General features: G+C 38.3%; 1 protein-coding gene across 8 annotated transcripts in view; it reads left to right on the top strand.

The window, feature by feature from the left end:
• NCKAP5 (NCK associated protein 5) overlaps positions 1 to 22,873 on the top strand; it is a 410,016-nt gene that overhangs the window by 341,689 nt on the left and 45,454 nt on the right. For 7 of the 8 annotated variants that reach the window (XM_075092891.1, XM_075092890.1, XM_075092893.1 and 4 more), the window contains 3 exons: positions 20 to 3,867; positions 4,564 to 4,741; positions 8,883 to 8,961. In XM_075092891.1, coding sequence (XP_074948992.1) covers positions 20 to 3,867; positions 4,564 to 4,741; positions 8,883 to 8,961 — 4,105 coding nt within the window. The remainder of the gene's footprint in view (positions 1 to 19; positions 3,868 to 4,563; positions 4,742 to 8,882; positions 8,962 to 22,873) is intronic. The other variant, XM_075092894.1, reaches the window with a different exon arrangement.

Here is a 22,873-nt window from a genome sequence, read left to right on the forward strand (position 1 = left end):
TTTTATTTTGTTTCAACAGTCATCCGTGAGCTGGGATAAAAGAATAAGCATTGGTTCTTCGCTCCCAAGCAATCTCTCAAGTCCTGCAGAAGATCTACCTCCAACTCGTATCAAGGAAAACCATATCTTAGAAGGGCTGAAGAAATTACAGAAGCAAAAGATATTACTTGAATCATCTTCAGTAATATCAAAATGGGGTTACAAAGATTGCATGAACTCTAATGAAGGAATATATTCCCCTGGAGTTAAATGTGGCAGCCATAACGAACAGACTCATTGTAAGCCGATGGAAATAGGAAGTATTTGCATTGAACATAACAAAACTTTCTCTTATGATTCAGATTCGCATGATGATGCAGATGACGACTCTTCATCCTTACTCTTGCTGAAGGAAGTACCAAGCAAAGACTGCAGGACCTATTGTAACAAATTAACTCACAGTGTTTCTGACAGTCTCTTTGACTGGGAGCCTAATAGGAAACATTTGCCAGAAAGAAGTTCATATTTTAATTCAAAGGAAAGACCTGAAAAATTGACTAGTTATGTCAGCGGACTTCAGGCAGAAGTAAAATTGTGCACCAGAGCAAAGCTGCCTGAGTTACAGTTAAATCAAAGCCATGCAGATATAGGCTGGAAGGACCTTAATTTTCAGCTTTCAGATACTGATGACAATGAAGTGTTGGATGAATTGCATATAGAAAGCAGTGATGAGAAAAGTCCATCAGATGTATTAGCAACTCCTTTCGCTGAGAAGTACACAAAGACCTCTGACATGCTCAAAGACACAGAGAACTCTCAGTTTGTGTCTACTGACAAAGAGGAAAAACAGATACCTGCTCCCTCAGACATTAGGCCAAAGACATATAATTTCATTAAACAACAAAAGGTTATAAAAAAGACCTCTTCTGAAGAGTGCATTACTGTAATATTTGATGCTGAGGATGGTGAGCCTATTGAATTCAGCTCACATCAAACTGGAGTTGTCACTGTAACAAGAAATGAAATTTCAATCAAGCAGCCACAAACTAGGTCCAGTGCAGAATATACTGAACTTATACCTCAGGGAATAACTGATTTGCAGACAGGAACCGATGCTAGAAACTATGCTGCTTTAGAAAGATCTGAAGATGAAACTGAGAAAAAGTGTCTTGAAGATAATACTGGGAATAAAAATGCAGTTGTCCCCATGACCTGCAGTGAATCTTCAAGCTGTGGAAGAGTGACATTGCAAAACACTCCACGACAAAAACTAGTGAAGCCAGTTTATGATGTATCTTACAAGGCCAATTCAAGCTCCACTGTGCATGCAGGAATCAATCAAAAGCCAAACTTGACTAAAATACCCAGTAGAGGTAAATTTTCTCCACAAAAAACTGCAACGGAGAAAGAGGAGATGCCTATAGCTCAACCAGTGGGCCCTGCAACCCTTGAGAAATCACCTGCTCTGCCACCTGTAAAGCTTTCAAGGTTCAAAAAGGGACAAAGTCCACCTCGTAATTTTGACTCAAAAGTTGACTTTCAGGTTCCAAAGTCCCCTGCTCACCCCCTGCCCTGCTTGAAACATCTAGGCAGAGGCAACGGGTCAAAGTATCCAAAGAGTCAGAGTCCAGCATCGCCACTGTTGCCTCAGCACCTTATAGAGCACAGTGACTATGAAGAACCTCCAACCAGAGACTTTCATTGTGATTTAGCAACTGTGGAAGCCCGATCACCATCCCCACCCCTTCCTCCAGACAGGTCAACATCCCTGTTGATTCGGCCTAATTATGCTCATTCACCACCTGTGGCGGTAAAGTTAGGAGGAGCTGGTCCCAGTGAAACAGCAAAAAATATACTGAAATCATCACCATTAAAAGGAACTGTGAACTCTGGCTTTCATAATCAATCTAGTCACGAAATGCAAGCAAAAAACATATCTTCTGTGGCCAAAATTGAATTATCCTACCTTCAGGAAAATGCAGAAGCAATTATGCAAAATAAATGCGTATCTCAGCAACCCCATAGTGCATGCCAAGGACTTTCCAAAGTTTACACAAAGCAAGTCTGCCCAAAAAACCCTAATCAGCTGGATCTGCACAGGAATTGTGAATTCTCCAACACAGATATTCAAACAGCCAGGTCCTTTTCGCTAGGTTGTCCGTCATTGGAAACAACTTCTTCACAAGATGCACATTCCAGCAAAAAAGATATTTCCAGTGACAGTGGGGTGGATCAGCCTCAAAAGATGCCAAACATTCTCCCTGCAACTCCTCAATGTCATACAACAAGCACAAGTGAGCCTTTACTATCTCAGGTAAACAATTCCCCGTTGTCAACACGGTTTCATGGTAGTGACACTGCACACACTACCCAAAACTCTAATGAGAAAGGAATGAAAACTCGTCTCCCTGTAGGACTGAAATTATTTGTCAAATCTCCCCAACTTGTCCGCAAGAGCTCTACTGTACCAGGGAAGCAGGAAAAAGACAGTATGAATGCAGCTTCCAAAAGTAATGTGAGTTCAAGTAAGTACAAACAAAATGAATCTGTAAGTCTAACCACTAGAGGTTCACCAGATGCTGAATTAAAAGACTCTATGTCTGATACTGAAGTAAAAAATAATTTTACTGTGGGACTTAGTATGGATACAGCATCACCTCATTCACATGAAAACTGCAACTTGCTGGTAGACAGAGTAGATGGATTAGAAAACAAATTAGTTAAGAGATCTGTTTCTTCTAGCAACAAGTCACACTTGAAGCCAGCTCTGGGCATGAATGGAGCGAAAGCTCGTAGTCAGAGTTTTAGCATTCATACAAGGGAAAAGCCATCTGCCTCTGTGACAGAAGGTCTTGGAAAAGTACGGACTCAGATTATTACAAACACTTCTGATAGAGGAAATTCTCTAACAAGGCAGAACTCAGCCACGGAAGGACCTCAAATCAAGGCTGTTGCTGGGTCAGCAGTGACACCTGAGATTCTTTCATATACTCCTAAAACCACAGAAAATTCGTATTCTAGACAAACTTCTCTTGGAAATATGAATAGTTGCAATAGCCAGCATGGAAGCCCAAGCAAACTGCCCTTCAGATCATTTTCAAAAGTAGACTTGTTTCACAACACTTCAAAATGTGATGGAAACAAACCATTTTCTCAGAAAGACGCACGCAGCCTATCTGTCCAGAGTGAGAAAAGCACTGAAAGTTTTAAACACGAAGCTCTAAGTAAAAAAAGTGTTCGGCCAGCAGAAATGGAGTTAGAAGTGTCAGCTACTGTATCTTCCAAACACACTTCATCATTTCAAAGCTCAGATGGAATAAAGTGTCCTCATAAACCGGAAGCAACGAAGTCACAAAGACAGCAAATGTCTTTAAAGTTAGCAGAAGCCTCTGAGGTTACCAATGTTTTGAGTTCAGCAGTTCTACAACCTACAATAGAGGAGAAAGTCATGTTATGCATCCAAGAAAATGTGCAAAAGGGTCAGGGACAAACCAAATCTCCCACCATGGAGACTAAACAAAAGACTGGGCCCTCTATAGCTAGTTGGTTTGGCTTTCGAAAGAGTAAGCTCCCAGCACTGAGTAGCAGGAAAACTGATGTTCCTAAAACAAAGGTAGAAAAAAAAGATGCAAAAGTTTCAGGATTCGGAATTAAGCAGACAAAATTAGAGAGAAGAAAAGAAAAAAGGAAAACTGAACACCACTGTGAAATAGAAAATGAAATTAACGGGAAAACAGACAACGGTGACATTTTATCTGATGTCATGGAGAGCAAAATCATGAAACCTTCACAAGACATGCCTGGTGAGATTGAGTGTGAACAAGTCAAAGGTTCCACCACAGCTACATACTCACCAAAAGACAGCTTTATGAAAGAGGTTTTAAACAGGTAAAACTCTGGAACACAATTTGGGATATGTTGTTGTACGACGTAGCTTTTACAGATGCTTAGATGCAAAGTTCAATGTATTTTCCGTTTAGACTAAGAATGCATAGTAGCAATCAGCAGGTACGCTATTGGGACTTTAATCTCTACAGGAAAAAACATTAATAATGAGACGATAATTTTGTTCATGTTACTCTGTTAAGCAAACCAATGGCCTTTGAAATTAAAGAATGGCAAGTTACATCCAAGTTGACAGAAATTCAAGTGATTCAAGAAATCAAGAATCTAGGCAGATGGTGTATAAAGATAGAGGATAATTAGGTACATTTTAATGTATTCCATGTTCATGTGTGGTAACCAGCAAACATATATTTGGTAACTAGTCAGAATTAATTACATTTCTAGCTATCACAACCTTTGGTAAGAGTAGAACCTAGCAATTGCTATACTGTGTTTTCACGTTTGCCCCACAGCAGTCCCAAATAAAATATAAATCATCATATGTGAAAGACTAAATTGATATACTACCTGAAATTGCAAGTGACAGATTTGATCAAGGCTAGTTAGAAACATTTATCACTCAAAGGTCTAGAGACAGAAAGATACAGAGAGGTTACTTTAAACATTACAGGAATGGAAAAGTAGAGTGATTGAAGAAGGGCAATGTAATTTATCAGAGGAATCACTCTCTACCTGCAGAGTTGATAAGAAAGCAGCTCAGCAGACAGAAAGTGGATCAAATAATGTTTCCTACAGGAGCGTGTCGAAGGGCAACTCCCAGGGCTCCTCTCTTCTCGGCAACTCTATCAGCTCTCAGGGAAACCACAAGAAAAACAGCAACACAAAAGCTGATATGGAAATGCAGAATCAGACCCTGGTAAGTGCTTCAGTACATGAAAACAGTATTACCTTCTTTTTAACTTCTGGATGTGTTCCTTATTGCCAGTACAAACAGGATAATAACTGTTTATATACGATAGAAAGATTTTGTGTAGCTAGAGAATTGTGAATTAATACAAAAGCTGGCAGTTTGACTATAGGCCAGACTATATAGCTAGTCATGAAGATCCTGCTGCTTCTGCTGGCAATTCAATTCCAGTGGAGGTATATGCACAACGATGCTATAATCATACTGTACCAGAGTGCAATAATAGGACCGTTTTCTTTTTTTGCATTTTTCCCCTTTCCCTGAAAACTGCATGCCAGTGTTGAACATTACTCTGAACATTATAGAAATCATCAAGCCTAAAGTATGCAGTGCTGATGGGGAAAAGGCAGTGTTTGACCATGTTTGCTAATATTTGTCACTGAAGAGGGAATCTTTCAAAAACAAAAACATACATTTGACCCATGTTTCTGTACCACAGAAGATGTCCCTGTTAATGCCCTGTAGTTAGTTTTATTATGCTTCAATAAGGTACTAACTATACCTGACACTTTAATTTATGCAGAGAGTATGTTGCAACTTAGAATAATAATTTTTTTTTTTCTGTTAGCTGCTAGATTCTGGTTCTTGAAAGGTTATGTGAGTGGCTAACTTTTCTGCATCGAGAAGGTATGCACAGAGTCTAGGATTGTAGCCTAAAGTAAGACTGAACGGGTGCCCTTCGCTGTGAAGCTTCTAATAATTAACCTTAGAATTTAGTGACCAATTTCTTGCCTTGCAAGGGCCTTTTCAATGGTGTTTTAAAGTCCAAGCACCAGGAAAACAGAGATGCTTTAACTCAATGAGCATTCTTTTCTCATTCCTGATAGCTGTCTTGACCATATTATCATGATGATTATAAACAGTTGCAACTATTTCATCTGAGAGAACTTGAAATTCAAATTCTTTGGGATGTGTTTCAAGGGTAAAACAAATTTTAAAAAGCTTCATAATGGGAATTGGGAAAACTCTTAGCTTAGTACTGACGTGTAGGATGCTTAAGGTTAAAGTATCCCATGCATGGTTTCAACTTCAGGCAATTATTTTTTTTTACTTCAATGCAGAAGTCTTTCCTAAGAACATCTGCAAGGTCATTTTTTAAAACTTAGGGGGAACATATGCAGAATGAATGTGTTTCAAAACTTTTTCCTCCTGACTCCTGTGGTATCATCTCCTCTTTGAAAATGCAGATGTCTCCTGCATTATAAACCCACAAATTATAAGCATATCTGAGGCTGTCCTTGTAGTGTCACTGAAAGGAAAGAGAGAGAATGAAAGTCTGGAAATGTGCAATATGCAGGAAATTCAATCCAACTGATCTAGAACTTTGATAGCAAAGCAGAGCCCCTTATCAGAGCCACTCAGTTTAACTATGCCCCATTTAATATGGTCCTGACAGCTTAGGGTATATCTTCACTGTACAGAAGTACAAAAAACTCTACACGTTGCTTCTACAATTTCTTTCTAACTTACTGTTTTCTAATGCTGCAATAATTTGCTGTGCTTTTTGTCTGTCATTTTGTGAAGTCTTTCTAAATGCAGCATTAACAGTCATTTAGGACTTTATCTTCAAGAAACACTTTGTTTTACAAGGGAACTACAAAGATTGTCCTTAATATACATAAATAAATGGAGAAATACTAATTATACTATTTGGTTTTTAAGGACATGTTAGTCATGGGGAAAAAGCATTACCTGTCCTGTACCATACACTCTTGTGTTCACTGGGAATCAAAGTATTTTTGTCTTGTTTTTGAAAATTAAGTTACATTATGTGCTTCATCTTTGTGAGTTTCATATTGTGGTTTTTGTGGCACTTAATTCCTGAAAGAAATATCTAGTGCCAAAATCCTGAGGACATCTGCTTACAGTTCTTCATGCTAATTTATTAGAGATACACCTGAAGATTCCACAGTATGTAATATTTCATCTTGTCCTCCAAGCTGCTACAAGAAAAACAACAGAAAGTCTTGAAATTCAAAGCTCATGCATCTTATTACTATCATTTCCAGTTATTCTTTGGTGCCTCCTTACTTTGAAGCAGATTGCAAAGGATTGGGAAAGAGCTGTGACTGCAAACAGTCGCAAGCAGTAGAATGGCCTGTGTTTATAATTTTTTGCTTGTAAAAAGACAAAATGAATGCTTTTGGAAAAAAAACATAAATCTTCTGAAAAGCGCTAAACTAAGAAGATTTCTTTTTTTGAACAATGCAAAGTGTATTCAATCATATAGGTTCAGCACAGAAGCTGCTGTATTTCAAAACTGCATATCATATATATATATACACTGCTTCTTTAAATCCTGGCCATGACATATTTTTAACATTAATTTTCTAGAAAGTTTTTCCTTTAAAGCCTATTTAATTTTTTATTATTAAATCTCTTCTCTTAAGATGTGCCAGGTGAAGACTTGGGGCACTATTATGCCATAACATATGCACCAATTACCTCTGATTTCTGTTCATGCAAAGAACGTTATTGCTTGACTGCCACTGAATTTATGGAAAAAGCAATGTTCCACCAATGGCGGCCTTGTGCATTCACCTTCAGAGGGATACGCTTCCCGTTAGTGTTCATCAAAAAAGCACTTTGCTCTAAAGGCCAGCCAACAGAAATACATAATCCTTTAGCCCACACCAAGGATATTCCACATTCCCCAATACTTTTTCATGTCCTTGGCTGGAGCTTAAGGTGAGATACAATCATTTTTGTGCTGCACTGCTTCATTTCATCTTTGTGATTTTATTACAGCCCAGTGTAATTTAGAAAAGCCATGGGCTTTACTTTGTGAGGTGGAAGTGTGGCACCAAAATCAAGACACCAGGAGTTTGGTATAGCACTCTCTGTCTGTAGCCTGTGTGTTTGGGGAATACTTAGAGATCTATTGTAATATTGTGAAATGTCACATCAGCAGCAAGCCACAGACCACCATGCAGTCTGCAAATGTGAGGAATTGTCCTCCCCATCATTCAATGCCAAGTGATCACATACTTTTCATTTTCCACAGCCTGAAGTGCCTCATTTCAGAAGAAAAAAAGATGTAATCAAATCTCTGGGATTAAGAAATTATAAACGCACTTCTATAAATACAGAGAGCAAGTTTTTCATGTCTTACTGAGGCTAGTCACAAGAGGTCAATAGGACTACTTGAGTAAGCCAGACAAGCAGAATATATTCTATGATCAAAGATATGTCATGCAAATGATGATAAATTCTACTGGTTTAGATTACAGAACATATTTAAAGTTATTGTGAACGTGCTCTAAGTGGTTTAAAGCAGCAGAGAGTGATTAACAAATAATTTAAGATCTCTAAGATATTGAAAATACTTTTTTCTGCAGTGCTGGCTTTCCTCCTCTCATCACCCTGAAAGTATCTTCATTCCTGTTTGATTTATATAGCATGGCAGAAAAATATGTCCCTGCATCTGAATTATGGCCACTGGTGGCATGTAATGGAGGGGGTTTTCACTGTATGCTAGGAAGATACTCAGATTATATATACACTTGGGAAATAGGAGTGCAGAAGAACAGAGCAAAAATATGCCTTCATCTGAAAAATAGAATATCTAGAGAATTTGAATAACACATACAGGCCCTAAGTATGCACTGCATTCTTTTGAATGAAAGCTTTTCTCTCTGTTTAGCTAATAAATGTTTTTAAACAGAGGTGGAAACAAAAACGCCAAAGTTCAGTGTTTGCAAGCTGCATTAGAGAGATACCACCACATCACACATTAAGGTCACTTTTTTTTTTAGCATAGAGTCTGAAACATTTCTAGAGAGAAACAAATAAGAGGTCAGGAGACATGAGCATAATTCCTTTTTTTTTAATGCAGAAAAATACTTTTCCTTTTGAGGAATTGCATTTTCCAAGGGTATTTTTTGACTGCTGCATATTGTGACTTTGAATGAAGTTAAAGTTGTTATCCTCAGATATTTATTCATAGAATGAGACAGGCTATATAGTTCCACTCTTAGTTGTCCTGTAACTTTACTCTCATTTATTTCTGAAAAGATATTCTGTAGTTATCATGAAGCAACATAAACAGAGTCACAGATGTTCTTCACTTTTGTTGTTGTACTATGTACAGGCTAAAGTAGTCACAGAAAACCTGCAAGAAGAAGAGGAGGACACCATGACAAGGACTACATGTCAGAGTCATGTGATAGGTACAAGATTATATTTTACACTGGATTTTATTGCTGTCTCGGTACTTGGAAAAAAAATATGTTTAATTCTCATTACTTAATTTGTTTGCCCACCTAAAGTCAGCGTTAGCATTCATTTAGCTCTTATCCTGCATAGTCAGATTTCACCAGCTATATAAAAGTTGAGTGCATACCATTACCAATTGGGGATCAATGCAATGCTTGACAGAAGGGCTTTTTAATCTGGCTATGAAAAATCATTTCAGCCTCCAAAACTAGTGGGTTACATATAGTGGCTTAACTCAAGGGCTGTTGCGCATGATACTTTCAATGGGAACAATACTGATATACTGTAACTCCGTCAAATTGGCCTTGAATTAGTAAAATTCAGAATAAAATTCTGAATAGCAGAATAATTCCTGTGATTAAACTAAATCAGAAGGAGTAGCAAACCAGGTGTCTGTTCAAAAGACCTTAAAGATGTTATTGAAACTAAAATTGCCTTTGCTCTATGCTTTTCAGGAGAGTAGCACTATCCGCCCTGCTTCTTGACTGGCATGTACTAATTTTTAACCACAGTACATGTTGAAATATCTAATAGGCAGCAGAGGACGAAACATAAGTCTGTTTGGGGTCTGTATTGGAGCAGTACGTTACCAATATACAGAACTGACTCTGAACAAAAAAGATTCTCCTTTAGCAAGTTCTCTCTGCAGGCAGAGACTGCAGCAATAGTTAAAATCTGATTCGGTGTTTTCGGGACACTGTAAGTGATTTTGCTAGCCAGAAGCTCTTTCATTTCACTAATACTATCAACCCAGCAAGTGGAGCTGAACAGAGGTATCATGTCGAAACACATTTCTCTTTGGGGTAGTAGGAAAACGTCTGCATGCTTTATTGACTTGTACATCCTTTTCAGTCCTAAATTCAGTCAAATAAACTCTGGCTGTCCTACTTGCAGAAAAGATCCCTAAACTCTTCCTGCTCTAAGAACCCAGCCATAACTTGGCTCCATTACAGCAACTAAATAAAAAGAACTTTGAACAACACAGTGAAAGACTCTGAGGAGATTCTGTGAGTGGGTAGGCACCAGCCCTGGAAAGATAAATACATGTTCCTCACTCTGTGATTAAAGGAATTATTTTATGTTACTAGAAATTGCCCAAAAGACAACAACTCGCTTAAGATTGTTCAGAATTATTTTTCCTCAGACTGAAATCATTATTTTGCCTCCACCCCAAAATTCTCAAAACTTTTAGTTTGAATTGCTGTGAAATGTTGGGGTTTCATTTTTAAATCCAGATACTGAACAAGAGAAAATACCTATTTGCAGAGGTTTTTTCTGAAAATACTCCAGTGCTTCCTTGGTGTCCATCGGTGTAACTGAGGGTTGTGGCTGAGACCTAACTGCTGTATATTTCAATATATTACTTTGTTACTGGGTCCTGTAATACGTCATGCAGGTGCCCTTTGTGGGCATTAATATTTTGCTCCTCCCATAGGCACCAAATCTGAGTCTCTGTCATAGTGGTTATGGAGCAGGTTGGTTGGCATTCCCCAAAGTCAGACTTCCATTGTGCATTGGGTTCATGAGGCTTTCAGTCAGCTGGGAGAGGGCATCACTGTGGGCTCAGCCTTCCTCTGCGCCAAAGTCCTTTTTTGCAAAGAAGAGACCTTTTTCTTTACCTTTTTCAGGGCTAATGACATGGATAAAGTGACAGGTAGGTCTGTGGCCCAGGTTTATACAAATCCACAGTATGTAATGCTACAGAGATGCCAGGCAGTGCTGCCCTTGGGAAATTTCTATAGCTTGTACAACAACCTTTCCATCATCTGAATTATATCAACTACAAAAGTATCTTCTTTTCCCTAGAGAATGCCATCTCTTTAAGGCTCAACACAGGATGCCAGCTATCCCTGTTCTGCCTTGTCAAGCCATCTAGAATTATCTTGAGGAATTTACTCTGAGGATCTAGTAGTTAATGTCAGGAAACTCTTTGACAATGGGAGACATTATGTGTAATAGGTAGTATTGGCATGGTAAAAATAATTGAAGTCTAAGCAAATTTGTCAACATTAGCACAGTTAGTCCTAATGCAGAATGTACCAGTCATTACTTACTTCAGCAGGATAAGCCCAAGCCTGGGAAATTAGAAGAACTAAGTGCACTTCCTGAATACTCCTAAATCAGTATCTCGCTGTGTTTTATACCACTCTCATCAGGCTGTTTTATCTTACATTGGTATTTTTGCTGCTGTGCATCCATATTGCCTTTTGTGGATACCAAGCTTTCCTAGGTCTGATTCAGATTCTTCTATCAAATTCCTTGATAGAGGTTCTGGCATTTTTCTAATACAAAGGTTTTCATAGAAAGGTACTGATTTTTTTCAAGACTGAAACTCTCTGCAGCTTTAAGAAACTTTCATTTGGAACATTTCCCACATCAGCTTGCAACTTTTAGTCAAAACCATATACAAGGAAGAAGTTGTGAAGATTATAAAGAACTCATTGGTATGGAGAACTACCTGAGATGTGAGAGCACCAAATTCACCTTTCGTTGTTAATCAAATCCTAAGTTTCTGGTTGTCAGAAGAAGAAGGGAATAATACAGAAAGGATGGCTCTGTAATGCTATGCCTCACTGCCATCAAGCACCTAATAGTGAGCCAGGTCCTTGGTCTGTCCCGAGGGCTTCATGTCCTCGCTTTTGGTCTGTTGTTTTAATGGAACAGTTTCACAGTGTTGGGGGTTCTGCTAGAATGGGAACATCTTTGAAATCTTGAAAATTTCAGTGGGCTGTAAATTCATTTCTGTCTGCATTATTCACCGACATAAGCGGTTGTTTTAACAAAACAAAGTCCACTGTGGTTTTGTAGCTGTACTTTAATGGGTTTATTCTACTGGTTTTGATCTAAGCTGTTAATAAAATAGAGCTGAATGTATAGAAGATGTAGAAAGGCTATGATTAAGCAGGGAAGATGTTCTTCATTATGGTAAAGAAATAATCGGAAAAACACATGTTGCTGTAGTTGTCACTGTAAAATACCTAAATTGGCATCAGTTCTGCCCAGTTAGCTAACAAACAAGATAAATATAACTGAACAGTCTTCAAGGTTGGTATCGTGTAAGACAATGCTGGTTCATCACTTTCTAATAACAAGATACTCCTGGGTGTGTTAAACAAAGAAACATGTAAAAAGCCAGTTGCTAGGTTTTTAATTTATTGCCCATTGATGATCTAAACAAATTTAAGTATTTTGCTGACTCTTTGGATTTGGTAAATTGAAAGAACACAAGAATGCACAGTAATATAAAATTTCCCTTCTAGTATAGCTGTATCTCAGGAACGCATGATCATTTCCACATGAAGCAGTCATTTATATTGTGCTATATTGTACTTAAACATATATTTTAAACATTTTTAAAAAAATTAAACCAAAAATGTTAAACCCTGGCCGCTTTTGCTGTACTGTCAATGAAGATGCCAAATGTGGCCCTGGCAGCACAGATAGTACCTGTGCTCCCACTTCCTACAGACGGGAGACCTAAGAATCCACGAGTATCACTTTTGGGTCCAGTCATCTTCAGAGCTCCTTCCTCAAGCCTTTTGCAATAAAGTTGTTGAGTTTTGAAAGAGTGATGAAGTGGGAAATGCTAAAGTACCTAATAAGAGGAAGGACCTGATAAAATGGTTGACTTTCCCTTCATGTCATGAGACAATCCACAGCTCAGGCAGGTACAGCAGCATTGCCAAATACTCCTATAAATAAAATCCTTTTATTGAATTCAAACACAGTGTGTCAAGCTCCTGACACTACTGCCCTCATGTAAGCATAAAAAGCCTTCATTTTACAAAGAAAAAGAATTATGTTTCCCCCATGGGAGTAGAAGTGTCAGTGTTTGTCTTGAATTTCCCCATTGTCACAATGGCCAAAAAGACTGCATGACAGTTACAAATGACACCTTTACCTAGAGAAGCTAATAACTGGAAATCTTGAGAAGAAAAAAGGATTTGTGAGAAAGTTAAATGTTTCATATTTCTAGTACTGTTTCAAATTAGCAGCCACTCCTGGAAGAGTGTGATTGTATTAATTATAATGTATTAAGAGTTTTCATTGATAAACAGCTTCAAGGGAAAAGCCAAAAATCCATGGCACAGCAAACAAATGCTGATTACTGAAAAATTCATTCTTGCAGACAATTTCACATGAGAATACTATGATATACAGTAACAGTCATACCAAAGGTGGTTTCCTTGATTATAATATTCATCTGTTATGGCTAAAATACAGGCACCCTGAAGGAGCAAAAGTATTTTTGCCTATACAGGTCCCTACACAAATTAAAAGGTTCCTGGCCTTGTTTTCTTTTTAGGAAGATAGACATATCTGTAATGAAGAGGAAAGTTAGTCATAATTAATCATATCATTCTTCAGCGTTGATATAAACCTATGTTGAGGATGAAGGAGGAAAGACTGAGTGTGCCGTTTTCTCAGACATCAACACTTTGGTGATTTACCAAACCCTGTGTTTGAAAGCTGCATGATAATCATTTCCCTGGGTCCAGTTTCCTTTTCTCTTTATCACCCCAAATAGGTGACAAATTCGCTAGATAAGCGAGTCAACATTAAATATGCTTTTTACTAATGATACACTCAAGCTTCACACAAAACACCATCTCAGCATATATTCACCAGCCTAAATAGGCTGAGGAGAGGTGTTGAGGTTTCAAGGCTATTCTTAAATTTATACTCAGGTTTCAATACAAAGAAAGAGGATTGTTTGGGGTTTGTGTGTCACAGATATTTCTATATGTAAATACATTTATTCACCATAGTGGATTTCTAGTGGTCATTCTATCCTTCGCAATTCCTAAATAAATCAAACAAGCACTTCTGGTCTAAAGCGCTGAAGTTCAGGGAGTACATGAAAGCGTGGACAGTTCATCTAAAGGAATTACTTTATTGAACTGGAAAGTTTTTGCTTTCAGGTGTTATCTTTAATGTGTCACTGACTGAACTAAAAGGCCGGATTCATTCTTTAATAAAAGCCTGTTGGGCTTTGACATCAGGGACATCACTGCAGGTAGGTTTTGTCCTCAGAATGACATCACTGGCAAAAATAAAATAAATAAATAAAATGTGAACAGACCTGCAGTTTGCTTGGTCAGTGTGGGTACTCTAGAGAGCAAATACCTGATAACACCAGAATTGGTAGTAGCAGTCCAAAATATATCAGTGTTGTTGGTACTATCTGCTCCACTGGAAGCACCAGTATTGTGGTTTAACCCCAGCCAGCAACTAAGTACCACCCAGCCACTTGCTCACTCCCCCTGCCCCTGGTGGGATGGGGGAGAGAATCGGAAGAGTAAAAGTGAGAAAACTCATGGGTTGAGATAAGAACAGTTTAATAATTGCAATAAAATGTTGTTGTAGTAGTAGTAGTAGTAGTAATAATAATAGTAGTAATAGTAATAATAATAATAGTAATGATAATAACAGAATACACAAAGCAAGTCATGCACGATGCAGTTTCTCACTACCCACCAACCAATCCCAGCCAATGCCTGAGCAGTGGCCCCTGCCCCACAGCCAACTCCCCCCAGTTCATATACTGAGCATGACACCATATGGTATGGAATATCTCTTTGGGCAGTTTGGGACAGCTGTCCTGGCTGTGCCCCCTTACCACTTCTTATGCAGCTCCAGCCTCTTTTGTTGGCAGGGCAGTATGAGAAGCTGAAAAGTCCTTGACTTAGTGTAAAAACTACTTGGCAACTACTAAACCATCAGTGTGTTATCAACATTATTCTCACACTAAATCCAAACCACAGTATTATACCGGCTACTAGGAAGAAAGTTAACTCTATCCCAGCCAAAACCAGAACAAGATACTACCTACTGAAGTTGTATGGGGAGATAATTCCATGAGGCAGGCTGGGGATTGAATCCACAGAGGGAAGAGTCACAGTTCTTGGAAAGAAATTGTCTAACTGTGGCACTGACTGCTATTGATTTTTTGTAGTATTTCAGGTGAAATTCAGAACCAGGTGAAAGATTATGAAGATAAACATAGAATTTTTGAAACTTTGAAGAAAGACTCAGGTCTAATTTTTGTCAAATTTTTATTAGAGGTCCAGGTCAGTTGCTCAAAATTGATTCATCCAACATTAAACAGGAACCTTGTAGATACTGGCATTTCTATAATACAGAGAAAAATGCCTGCAGATCCTTAAAAGGATTTTGAAAAGTCTCTAGCTAGATAGAGGTTTGGGCTTCCACGCTATCAAAGCAACATTAAAAGTGCATTGTAGACTTTGCTGCTTTGTGCTAGAACAAAAACGCACACTGAGGTCAAGGGATTCTTTTGTAGCTCTGCTGTAGCCCAGCGCGCAGTTCCATTAGAGTTCTTGATAATCATCTGCCTTATAGCAGGCTTTATCATTGGTTTTTCTACTTTGCAAGAACATGGCAGAAGGGCTTTGCAGTTTAATTTAAAGTCAATCTGGTCAGAAAAAGGAAGCTCTGTCTTTTAAGCAACTTTTAGGAGATTCATCTTCTTTAGAGAACATTTGGTTGAACCCCTTAGATGCCCATTGTTCCAGAACAGAAGTGGTGTTGGTATTTCATATGTTGCATTGGGTTTTAAAGTGCACCCCTCTAAGCTTTATATGCAGCAAAGAAAAGTGATCAAACTACATTTTCTGTAGAAACCAGGAATGTCTAGGCTGTGCTCTTCCTAGAAAGCTTGGACTAGATGATCCCTGAGGTCCCGTCCACCCTGGGATTCTGTGATTCTGTGATTCTGTAATGTCCTGCATAGCAAGTTTTATAGAACGTTGCTAGCAACTGGATAGCAATTTTACAGCTGTACAGATAGCAAAAGTAGGACGTATAACATGTTGTAGATGTAAGTGGGTTTGACTTAAAATGAAATGTCAGCATCATAATTATTTGTACTGAGGTATCAAAATACTAAAGATGGTAGCCTTATCTGTGTATTCTGTTATTGTTTTATTCAGCACCCAGTAGCCGTACTATGAAACTATATATACGAAAATAAAAACCACACTTTATAAGCAGACTTTTCTATGAGGAGAAGGGCCTGCATTCTTTCTGGTACCCCAGGTAAATTTGTTTCTGACTCCTCTTTCCTTTCTGGTTCGTCTGTGTGGTTGTCCCACAGACATACCCATTTACTGCCAATATATTCTTTTTTCACTTTTCCCTTCATGTTTGTTCACCTGCATCATTTAAAACTGGTGGTCACTCTTTACTGCTTGTGTGGTGCCCCAGTATTGCTCATGATCTCACTCCCCACAAGTCTAGACCATGATAAAGATACTGCCTCTTTGTTTCCATAGTAATACCACTTCTAATCAACAGATCCTTGCCTCAGTGTCATCTGCCTTTTTTCTCTTAGTTTCTGAAATCTAGATCCGATGAATACCAGAATTGAAAAAGTTATGTTTCAAATTTAATTTCTGAATGTGCCATTTAACGTACACACTCATGATGCTTAATTATAAGTAATCCAATTGCCTGTTCCAAAGCTTGATGAAAACAATAGCAGTTCGTCTGCTTGATTAATAAGCTTGCATGAAGCTTCCAGTAAGAAAAGAAAAAATACTGGACACCACCCTCTGCCAAACAAAAGACTTGATTTTGTCCACTGTTATGTAAACTACTAAAACTTTGGGTGTTTTTACTGGAGTACTAAGTAAACAGCTACTGAATTCATGTTTTCTCATTCTCAGGGAATGGAAATAGATGTGAAAGGAACAAGCCTGATTAATGTGGTAAATACATTAAGTCTGACATGCATCATCCTAAAACATGTCCATTATGCCTGACATAATTGAGCAAACACATTTATATTAAAGAACCCTCAAAACCTGGAGACAGATTAGGTGAGGTCTGTAATGAATTACTGAGATAAACGTAACAGAATAAGTGACAGAGGAAAGATGGTGAACAAATTGATCTGCATTACAGCCTGCGCATTCAGCAAAGAGAGGTGAGCACTGTGGAGAGGCAAAAGGATAATCCAGAAGTTGCTTAAATGTCAGGCAAATCCTTGGACGCCTCTAATGCATTTAATGAAGAACAGTATTCAACTGATAAAATGTCTTCTGACCGCAAAAGAAATCCTCTCTTGCCATGAAGTCTCAATGCCTGAGAAAACAACTTATCACTGTCAGCGTTAATTCCTTTCATCAGGCCATTGATAGAAGTTGAGAAGAACCATTTAGCAATCATCTTATCACTGATACAGCAGTTGAATCATTCATTTACACATGATCAGATAAAGGAAAAATGTTTGTTTTATCTTCCCCATCACCACCCAGAAAAGCTGTGGAATACCTAGAAGTCCCTACATGGGAGGTTGCTGTGTGTAAAAGCCGTCAAACAAAACCAGTAATCACTGAATCCGTTTCCAACCTGGGTCTGTTCCTATTTCAAATCTGCATGCTAAAAAATGTTATGTTTTCATACAAGTGATAAGGTGTTAGATTTTTCATGAATTCCATATACATGAGCAATGGTACAAGTATGCATGCCTTTATCTGTACCTCAGTAACAAAGCCATTTTCTAAAGCCAGGTGTGCATGTGGAAGCTGAGAGGTAAATATGTAGGTGTTGACTGTGTTTAGTAAGCATGCTTCCTGAGCTGGAGCTTTGAAATGGGACTTCAGTGTAGCAGGCACCTTAACAACATGCTCACTTGCTATAGCTAACCAGCTTGGATGTTAATCCAAAGGACTAGGTTCCCAGTTGCTGGAACAATGATTAATTAATAAATACTAAAATAAGCTGCCTGCCTCTAGCAACATCAGGATCCAAAACTGTTCATAAGAAAGAAAAAAAGCCTGAAAAGCTAGTGCCATAAGGGGCCTGGAAGATATGGAAGAGACCCTCACAACCTCCTTATTTATCACGTCCTCAGGATACTTCAGACATGTGAAAATGCACAAACAGAACTGAGCTCGGCTGGGTAAAAATCAGTTACATTTGTACTTTCACTCACCTAAATGCCTCTGTCAGTTCCTCAAAGTTTATGCCATTTCATGCCTCCATCTAATATCCATCCCCAAAGTATTTACATTTTAATGCAAGTATCAAGCACTGTTCTTCCCCTTTTGTACTTCAAAATCCTCATTCTGACCCTTCAACACCATTAAAATGTCCTGTGTCTGTGGCTTGCTTACTTTTCTGAACCGAAGTAGCTAAAAAGAGGCATCACTGAGGGGAAGTCCTGTTTAATAACCAGTAGACACTGCAAGAACAACTGATAGTCTTGGTGTAGAAACATACCCCTAGAAGCACATAGGTTGGAAGTTCTGCTCAGGGACTTACATCGTCAGTTGAGTTTTGGATATCTTCAAGGATATTGTTCTAACTCTGTCCACAACCAATGCCATTTCTTTGGGAGGCTTTACACAACATTTAGCAGTTCTGTGCTCTTATACTGTAATATTCATGTTACTGAAGATTTGGTGTAGTTGTGCTGTTGAGTGGCCTTCCAGGGCAGTGTGGAGCACCATTCTGCAATGCTTCATTTACCATCCCAGAACTTGCTCATCAGAAACAACTCACACTGGTGCATAAAGCTGATTAAATATCCTCTCCTTCTACTGAGTTGTTCTGCATCTTTTCAGTGGAATTTTATTAGTGCATGTTTTTCATACAGGTGAGAACATGAATAGGCTACTCTGCAAAATGGAGAGAGCTGTGAGAGGAACAGCATTATGTGGGTTTGGCCACTAGAAATGGGATGAATAGTGTCTGCTGTACTGCATTCTTGACTTCTGTCTGGCATTTGGGTATTTCTTCAGGGATTAGTTTTGAAATGATGGTCTGAAGGAGCCTAGGATAATAGAGTGAAACTTTCTGTGTATTTCTCTAATTGTTCCTTATGTTCCTTGAAGATGATGGAGAACCTTGCCAATGTGAATAATAAGAAACTAACATCCATTAGTGCCTTCTAATTTATGTCAGCTTACCTTCTTCACAGTCTGGCAAAGACAAATCATTTCTTTGTACTTTAAAAGACAGTACACATAGCACTTGTCTAATTGCCAATTCTTCCACAGCACTGCTGCAGCCTACTGTCTGGCTTGTCTTCCTTCTGTGGAGAGAATTAATATTTTGGATCAACACTTCCTTATTAGCCACAATGATTTGCTGTTAATTTCCTTCTTTGTCATTACATTTATTCACCCAGAAATACCAAATTTTGTCACTAGAACGAGAAGCAGCATGTCTCTTGATACATTATCTATAGGATACAGTCTAATTATTATTCAAGATACTGAGAATCTGCTGGTCTCATTCAGGCTTAAAATGTCAATTAAACAGGATGGCCGGGTTCTTCAACTCTGAAGTTAATGCTGCTATGTTGATTTACACTACTTTACAACCTATATTAATTTTTATAACTCAAATCAGGACTGTGCCTGATTATCATACTTACTACAGGATAGTACATGCCAGTATTCTTTATAACAATATGAGTCCTTCTATTTGAAACTTTCTACTTCACATGTTTTTTGCTTCTGGCTAGGACCATCTGTAGATCTATGTGCAGAGCTTCTGTCATGCATTTCCTATTAACACTAATTCATATACCTGACGTACAACTGAGCAAATGGAAAAGCATTATGAATGAGTATGTGTTGAGTAATTTTTTCAGCTGTGCTCACATGGACTTTGTACCCCTTTTCTACAATGAGATCTAGTAGAATTTTTATGAAAAATACATTTTCACCTGAATTATCAATTATATTTGAGCTGTATCGATATATCTTGCCAAATTCTCACTCTGAGTATAGGATAGCCTATCCTATGTAGTTGTCTTTGACATTTTTAACTGAGTTTGAGGAGCTTTGATTCACGTCTTCTGTCAGAGACCTGAATTGTTGACATTTGATTATGCAATTAGCCATCATAGCAGATCAGAGAAAGAGGCTTTTAAAAAAAAAATCACTGTAATAGAGAATAATACCTTTACAATTAGTGCATTGTTTTTAACATAGGTGAACTTGAGAATTTCTCAGTGTTTGGACAATCCACTGTGAGGAAAAGATAAAGAAATCAACAAATATATTCAGAGTGGATAATTTCCCTACTTCCTATCTTTAATGTGCAAAGAGGTCCAGTATGTTGTTTCAAAATGCACACTCTAATGGTGCTTTTGAAGCACCATGTAATATTGCATACATTTTTTCTTTCCAAAAAATAAAATTCCTGGAAAAAATCTCTGGTCATTATTCTGGCTTTAAATCATTATGGTTTCTTACCAACTCCTGCTTCCATGCAGTTAGTTTCACAGTGATTGAGCTGGTTTGGAGGAGCTACAATTGAGTACTGAAATGGAAAAATTATAGTTCACCTAAAAGTTACTCAAAGCTCTCTGTGTTCACTCTGTTAATGAGTTTTCACCTCATTAATTAAGAAATAAAATCAGTCTTTTTTAGGTGTGCATGTATACTTGCAACTGTTTATTAGTAGTACCCTTAGGTAAAGTCATCTGCAGGGCAGAACTAAAAATAAATTATTTAAACCATTATTTAATATTCATGTGTCTTTAATTTCAGTCTTTTTGTACCATAAACAAAAAACAGTGATGTTAATAGTATGTTCTCCTGTGTATTTGCAAAACCCAGAACTTCCTGTGCACTTACAAATTGGTCTGTGTTTACAAGAGTCAGCATTTATGCTTAAAGCACTGTCACTAGTCCTATCTGTTGGGAATAGAAAATCAAAGAAAGTCTCTCAATGTGAGTGAAACCAAGCTCCAATTTATAAGAGAGTTGCTTAAGAGCAGGTAAATCAGTGGTTCCACCCCGTTATCCTTCAATGCTTCAAATGCACTAGTCAGTGAACACAAACCCTCAATGGAACAGCCAAATGCCAGTGGCAAATGCTCCCTTGGGCACTGTGTGCAGCCCGTGTATCTGAGATGCTACGTGTGACCTCTTCTCTTTTATAACTGCGGTCTCAATTTTCCAGCTTGCTATTAATTCCTGAACAGCCTTCAAAAAAAGCTAGAGTAAAGGTATTTCTACACAAGTGTTATACATTCAAGCTATTGCAGGTTGGTTATAGGCTGGTTGCCAAACTCATAGATTCTTTATCCTCACGATATCACTGTGTAACGGGGAGGTGTGATTAGCTCTGTTTCTTAATATGAAGAACTGAGGCATAAAGAGAGAAATGTAGCCTGTGGTTACATGGAAAAGGCATGGCTGAGGCAGCCCTCAGCTAGCACCTGGGTAAATAATAAACCCTCCTTTCTTGGGCTTTGCTACTCATAGTACAATTTCTGAGAGTTGGGATATGTCTTTTCTGTTAGAGAACAGCAAATGAAGGGAAGCATCCATCCATGCCTTGAGTGAGCAATCCCCAGTAAGATGTTCCTCAGACAGTGTGCAATTGTTAGCTCCCAACCTTTACATTTCAGGGTACTAAGGCTATTCTTTCTCAGTGAAAGCCTGAAAAGACACAATTCTGCATTGCGGCAGACCTGTTGCTTACCTTGGATTCACATCTTGCATCAGATGTGAGGACTTCTCTTTCTTCTTAGCTGTTACTCATCTATAAGGATTTCTTAAACAGTTGCAAATCTGTAAAGCTGATGGTTGGCAAGTGCAGAACTAAAACCAAAGGGAGACATACAGCTAGAAAAGAAGAGGAATAGCTCCCCAAAGTATTTCTAAGATGCCCCACTGACAGCCAGGCTGCAGCTGGACTGCATTTAATTACCTTTTACACAGAGCTTGAAGTTGCTTTTCACATGAATTTTAAGTCTCAATATTTCTTTTCTAGTAGGAATAAAATCATATCTATTTCTAATATCCTGTCTCTTAAGAACAGTGAGTAGATTTTTAGAATGAAAATATAACAGCATAATACAGAGAAATCGTTCCAGATATTGTAGCTACAAAGAAGATGGAGACTCCCTTTTTACAAGGAGTCACATGGAGAGGACAAGGGGGAATGGACACAAGTTGCTCTTGGGGAGATTCTAATCGGACATTAGAGGGAAGTTTTTCACAGTGAGGACAGTCACCATTGGAGTAGTCTCCTCAGGGCAGTGGTTGACTCGGCCACATTGGACACCTTTAAGATTCGTCTGGGCAGGGTGCTGGGCCATCTTGTCTAGACTGTGCTCTTCCTAGAAGGGTTGAACTAGATGATCCCTAAGGTCCCTTCCAACCTGTGATTCTGTGATCGGTGGTGGGACTTCCCCAGCGGGAAGCTGCATTGTAGACCTTTGTATTTAATAGACACTGAGAGATGTGGAGTAGAAAATTCCAAGAACTATCCAAGTTCTTTTTCCAACTCATTTAAAGTTTTGTTCTCTGTAACAACCCAATTCCAAGTAGCTTGCCACCATTCTTTCCAAGCATGCAAGCAAGGAAGGGATCTAAATGCCTGGAGGAGGATGGGAAGGACTTACTAGAAGAAAAAAAAAAAAAAAACACAAAAACCCCAAATCCATAGATAACTGCCAAATTGGAGTACAAAATTATTAGTACTCACTAATTAAAACTAATCTTTTGATTTACTATGGAATTGTACTTTAAGGTGGCACTGGAATTAAAATGAGGCAGCAATTATCTGTTTCAACAGAGAAAATACATTTCAAAGATGGTATTGTGGTCGTGGAGAACTGAAGACAACTGTCAAACTGTTGGACAAATGACATATTGAAGTTGGTGGGTTTTGCAAAAAAAAAGCTTGACTAAGAAGAAGCAATAGAAAGAACACTGAATAAGTCGGTAAAGTCTGTACTTATTGTGTTTGTTGTTGTTATTATAAATAAGCATAAATTATAATCCCAGATTCAAGCAGCCATGAATGAAGTTCACTTGTAGATCCATCATTTGAAAATACACTGCACAGTTGTCCTCCCATTTACCCTTAGTACAC

This window comes from Phalacrocorax aristotelis, chromosome 5, assembly GCF_949628215.1.
Source record: "Phalacrocorax aristotelis chromosome 5, bGulAri2.1, whole genome shotgun sequence".
NCBI classification, from domain to species: domain Eukaryota; kingdom Metazoa; phylum Chordata; class Aves; order Suliformes; family Phalacrocoracidae; genus Phalacrocorax; species Phalacrocorax aristotelis.